This window comes from Austrofundulus limnaeus, unplaced genomic scaffold (genome assembly GCF_001266775.1).
Source record: "Austrofundulus limnaeus strain Quisiro unplaced genomic scaffold, Austrofundulus_limnaeus-1.0 Scaffold443, whole genome shotgun sequence".
Taxonomy (NCBI): domain Eukaryota; kingdom Metazoa; phylum Chordata; class Actinopteri; order Cyprinodontiformes; family Rivulidae; genus Austrofundulus; species Austrofundulus limnaeus.
Window position 1 is genome coordinate 302,768 of NW_013952845.1, and position 6,271 is coordinate 309,038.

At 37.5% G+C, this 6,271-nt stretch overlaps 1 protein-coding gene across 1 annotated transcript in view; it reads left to right on the forward strand.

Moving 5' to 3' along the window:
• Positions 1 to 1,721: 1,721 nt before the first annotated feature.
• The window catches only part of LOC106529433 (uncharacterized), a 55,810-nt gene continuing 51,260 nt past the window's right edge, over positions 1,722 to 6,271 (forward strand). Inside the window, exons 1-2 of the mRNA XM_014024853.1 lie at positions 1,722 to 1,731; positions 1,962 to 2,480. Of these exons, the coding sequence (XP_013880307.1) occupies positions 1,722 to 1,731; positions 1,962 to 2,480 (529 nt within the window). The remainder of the gene's footprint in view (positions 1,732 to 1,961; positions 2,481 to 6,271) is intronic.

Consider the following 6,271-nt stretch of genomic DNA (forward strand, 5'->3'; position numbering starts at 1 on the left):
TCTGAATCAGGTGTGTTAGAGAAGGAAAAAAATAAAACATGCAGGGCTGCGGCCCTCGAGGACCAGGATTGCCCACCCCTGGTTTAAAGCATCGTTTACATTAATCACTGGCTTTGAACACATTTATTTTAACAGATAACAAGTAAGAACTGTTTTTATCTTGGTGGAACTGGAACTTGGAGCATTTCAAGAAGCTCCTTTCTGGGCCGTGTTCATGTTTCATATCCAAGGATTTGTGACAGTTTGCATCACATCAAACTCAGTCTTATAAGTTGCAGAATATTTAAAGAATAAATAACTTATCTTCATGACGGACAGGAACAATCGCCCAGCTGGGATTAGTTTGTCAGAAGATGATCTGGCTGGAACAGTTTTCATTCACTGTTGAATTTGTAAGTTTCTTCAAGCCACACAAAAGCATTCAGGTGGGAGTGAGCTGTTCGAAATAACCTTTTGGATGATTCTTCTTTAGACTTTATGATWGAAATAAAAGTGCTTGTTGACACTGAGCTCAAAGCAAACTGCTGTCAAAGGCAGATTTTGTTATTTTTAATGTGTTTTTTGTACCAGCTTCATTAGGTAAGAGTAGATTTTGGTGCTGTTATTCTCACATTTGAACAATATAGGTAAGACTTGATGCTTATGGCATCATTTCATTTTGAAGTGTACAATTTCATCCCTCCATATGCAGCAACAAAAATATTTTTTAAAGCAGATAAAAAAATGTGTGTTTTAACTTCAATAACTAGTTCCAATACGTGCTGAAGTTAAAAACTGGAGTATTAACTTTACAAAGAGACCAAGTTTTTACATTTACTCCAAAATATTCAAGAACAGCATTTAATTTAATTTGTGTGACTGATTTTTTCCCCATGATACCACCCAACAGACTGGTGGCAGAAAACCACTCAGGATTCATATTATGTATTAAGGAGGCCAATTTTTTAATAATAATGAGAATAATATTAATAATAGCTTAATAATCATGAATTTAAAATATGTAAACAAAATTATAGTAAACAGTAATGCTGCATAATAAACAACAAAAGATTTGTAATAAAGTCGGAGACCGGCGATGCTCCACATGAACACTAGAGGGCAGTGTTTGACAACTGTGTACTTCTGACAACAAAACCAATGTACAAATACTGGCTTCAGGAATCAAATACACACCTTCAAATTAATTTGTTTCCACATATTGGCAAAACATAAACTCCACATTACAGCATATTTTCATTTGTGGAATTGAACTGCAGGGCAATGTGACAAAAATCAAATTCATTTGCATTATTTCCACAAAAAAAAAAAAAAAAAGGCAGCAAAGGGCTGGAATCAAATGCATTGATTAACTGATGATTAGAAAACGTGAGCACTTAAGTGAATAGAATAGAATAACTTTAATGTCTGTGCAATTCAATGCACACAATGGAGTGAAATGATAGCAAAAATACTAAATATAATGTACATTTGCATTAATGTTAACATGTATCACAAAACATGTATGCAGCACCAGTTGGCCATGCATCAGAAGGGTTATAAGGGCGTTTGTTAACTTTAAAGGCCATAATTATACAGAGAAGAGGAGTGACAGCTGTCACTCAGAGACTCCACAGAAACACCAGTTACAGGTTTTAAGCAAAGATCTAACACAATCTGTTAGATTTTGATTGTGAGTGTTGAAGATCAGTCTCAGCTACTACCACACCAAGGTTTAGGTCAATATGTATCAAAGTGACAGAGTTATGATCATTTCTGTGCTTTTAAATGTCTGATAGCTGTTCTGGACAGTTTAATTAAGACTGACTCCAAAAGTAAATTAGCTGTAGATGTACATCCAGTGGTTGATTTCTGTAAGTTTCATTTAACTCCGTCTGGTGGTTCATGAGATATTTTGCTAACAGATTCAAGAAAAAAAATCACTTCCAATAACTTTCAGCGATAATAATAATATTTTATTATAGCACTCCAATGTGCCTCTCCCCCTCCCTCCCCTGCGCCCTGCTGGGTCCAGCCTAGAGTCCCCACCACACTCAGCTCGGCTCCAGGGGTCCCTGACTGGCGCGTCCCGTTGCGCACGGCACACTTCCAAAACCCAGCGCAGTTCCCCCACACGCTGCGCCTTCCGGGATCCCGATCCGGACTGGAAAAAGCTCCAACTTCACAGCTGGCTGTGGTTTCGTGTCGGGATGCCATCGGATCGGTGACAGGAAGGAGGACAGTTGTGGTGCAGCGGGAGCAGCAAGAGCGAGGCTCGGATCTCCCCCCAGCCAGTTTTTTTCTTTCCTTTGCGCAGTCAAGGTGGAGGCTTGGGTTGGCGTTTCATGGCGCTCCCGCCCAGCGGTCACTCCACGATGTTAGCCGCTCCTCGCTGAGCTCTGCTGGGATCCTTTCTCCAAAGTTCGCGCATTTCTGGAGCGCAGGGATGGAGCCGCACGCCGGTTCAGTTCTGCAGAAACAGACGCTCCTGTGCTTCGTGTTGGGTGAGTCTCACGCGTCCTGCACGCGCTTAATAAACGCACTGAAACGACTTTTCATGGAAGAAACTGAAAGCATGGATTTGATGCACTCGAGTTCATATTAAAAGGACTTAATTAAACATAAATGGCAAAAAAACAAAAAACAAACAAACAAAAAAAAACAGCAATAGATTCTGTCAGACCAGCTGGGAGAATAAATAAGAAGTTCAGCTTTTATAAGCCCTTATTATTTGCTTTGAGTAATAACATGAGTTTAATTATTAGAGTAAATCACACAAACCTTTCTTAAGATGAAATCAAATTTAATAGAAGATAAATGTTTGCAGTGGAAAAAAGTATTTCAGGAAATGTATGAAACAACTTTTATTCTTACTCTTTAAACATTTGTATTAATATAAAAACAAAACTTTAAAAAATCTGCAGAAATGTTCATTTAAGCATGTCTCCAACAGGTTGGTAGTTTGGCTTCTTATGGCCACTTGTGACTACCTTGAAATACATAAAACAAACTGCTATAAAACACATCTCAAAGTTGATTTTTTTTATTTACAGCCATCATAGGGAGGATTAAATCAACCTGTTGCTACAAACTTGTTTTTAGTTAACACAGTTCTGCAGTTTTCAGCGTAATTGTTTCTAAATCAGTTTCTCATCAGTGTGGAGGTTATTTCTGCTGTGAGGTTTTAATGAAATCCACTAACTCTCAGTGACATCTTGGGTGTTGTTCAATTGGAAACACAAGTTTCAAAAAGGGTCATTCTATAACTGGCTGGTTGTTTGGTCTCACAAMTGAAAATTCACTTTAGTTTCTTATAAATTTTCCATTATTTTGAATCGTTGCCAGTCACACTAACAAGTTAGCCACAAGCCACCAGGTGAATTTCCCCTCTTGGCTCCTTTTACTGAAAGTGTTTCAGGACTTGGCTTAAAACCAATCAAAGTGGAATTAACCCTTTAGAACCTGGATCCTTTTCTACTTCACAACAAAACCCAAAGACCCACAGTGACACTTATGGGTTAAAGTTATCATCTCCTTTTGTTACTTTTTTTGTTTATAAAATGCAGCCTGGTTAGGTGGCATCAGTTCCTGTTTTCTATGCGTGCAGAGAAAGCATCTCAGAGAGTAGCTTTAATCCTCTTTCTCTGAGGCGATGTTCTTTCAAGTGACAGCCTGGGAGTCAATTTCAACTTTTTTTTTTTCACAAACAGAAGCAACTTAGTGGATGATAGTCAACCGACAGCTGGGAAACCCTTTGTGGAGTGACTCACAGGCAAACAACAGGAACCTCTATACCAGCTCAATTAAAAAGATTCATACAATAACTTCCAAATACAGTACAAGACACATCGTGACTCATAGAGACACATCTGTACATGTTCGTTCTTTTTATACAGGGTACTTTTGAAGAATACACCCTTTTTAACTTTTCCAGGTGTGCTTATAGAAACCAAATTTTTCTGAAATCCAGCAGATTCAGTTTCAAACTCAACTTCAGCAACAAAAATACAACATTTGATAAATGGTGTTATTTACACTCCGTATGTCATATGTGTGTTCTCTCAGATAATTCAGAAAAATTACTTTTACTTGGTCAGTTTTACGAATACTGAGTTAAAATTTGGTAACCAAACACWACTCAGTGCTCATGTTTTGCATGARAGCTRCAGTTTTTGGTGATATTTCAGGTGATGCTGGTTMCACACTTTACCTGCTGCAGTTTAAGTCCGACGCTGATTAAATGATCTTCTTAAAGGCAAAAACACAAACAAGCTGCAGTGGAGAAATGCATTTCCAGCAGACAATCTTGTTGCCAGAGGTGGATAGTAACAGGTTACATTTACTTAAACTTTTAGAAAAAAAAAGTACTTTTGGAGTAGTTTACTTTTTATTTTACTTGAGTGATATCATTATGAAGTATTGTTGCTCTTATTTCAGTAAAATTTCTGAAAACTGAATACACACATTAACATCACTGAATGAAGAAYAAACCAGAAGACACAAACCTAGTTTATGTTGAAGTGAGATACATACTGTCCATAAACATTTAACAAGTTTTATAATGAGGAAAATTTAACTTGGAATTCTGTTTCTTCTGCTGGAATTTGTTATTTTGTAATTATTTATTTGTATTCATTTTCTTCATTTTAGTCTTCAAAATGTCAGAATTTGCACATAACTTTCTATTTTTGTTAGTCTGACATCATTTAAAAGTATTAAAGGGGCAATATCATGTAATCAACTTTATTTTGAGCTTTATATCATGTTATAATGTTATCTCCTCATCAAAAACACGCCCAGAGTCTTGCTTTGACTCATTCTTGCATGTTATAAATGAAATAATGTGTCCTGTGGCAGCCAGGCAGGAGAACAAAAACATCTGGTTGGACCTAGAACCTCYTTTTAGGTTCTTCCTCGTCGCAAATGTTTATTTACTCTGAACCCACGTCTCCTGGAGGTCACAGGAGATTTTTCCTCTGACATCTGAAATCTCGTGAGATTTCAAGAAGTCTCATGTGATTTCACATCTGACATCTGAATGTTTATGAACGAAATATCTTTTTGTGTGTGGTGTGTTGTCTCTTAATGTGGCTGTACACCACACACCGTAGGACCAAACCTGATATATCCATGATTTTTTTTATCCTTATGTGTGGGCTCTCTCAGTCTTTGAAAATCAGCCGACTGTTTTAAAATYTTTCAGTGTGACGCAGCCTTTAGCTGAAAAACAACTCAAGTTGTTTTGTTTGGTTGTTTATATTATGATCTGTGTTCTTTAGCTGGCTTACCACACATTTTAGTAATAAATAAATTAGCCTAACGTTGACGTGTGTGTCTGTGATGGTGACTGAGAGATAGATATCTTACCAGCTGAAACGTCGTCTCTCTAACATACTTTCTGGTTCAGTGGTAAGGTTCATTTGTATCCTGAGTAGACATTTTTTTAAATCGATATGGTATAATGTTGCTGCTTTTTCATTACCTTTACAACAAAATAGGCTACAACGCTCCAGGTTGTAAGCGGCACGAAGCTGTTGTGATGATGTGCAGAAGTGGGCGTGATGGAAGGGGTAGGAGGTTCTTAAAGAGACAGAGGACAATTTCAAGACGTGTAAAAAAAATGGCTGTGAGCAAAGTTAAATTTATTTCTGGACTTATACATATAAACAGCATTTTGATAACAACTGAAGGTGACATAGTTACTTTATTATGGTATAGAATTGAACTATATGCCTGAGAAACACATAAGACTGGTCCTTTAAATCAGATGTTTTGATCATGTACTCTTTTTACAAAGTAGTTGTTTACTCTGACTTGAGTAATTTCTTGAATGGCTAATTTTAACTTATATTTGAGTAAGAATATGTTGAAGAAACACAACTCTTACTTGAATACAACATTTGGCTGCTCTGCCCACCTCTGCCTGTTGCCAACAGATGCTCTATTGTTCAGTTTTTTTCAGGGTTTTTGTTTCCGGTTGAAGTTAAGCTCTCAACTACCCAGAGGAGGTGATTGTGTAAAAGTAGTGGGTCTTATTGTGTTGGTTCTGCCAGAACARAAAACTCTGAAAGACTCTAGAGGATGTTTTTAAGAGGCGTCACAAATCACGGGGGGGAGACCAACGACAGATGGGATTACCTTAGGAAGACAGAGAGATAAACGAGGTAGGTGGGACTGGGGTTGTGAAAGTTGTAACAGTGTTGATATATAACTGTGTCTGCTTTGTGTGGAGTGCAAATCTGTTTTTGTGTGTGTGTGTGTGTGTGTGTGTGTGTGTGTGTGTGTGTGTGTGTGT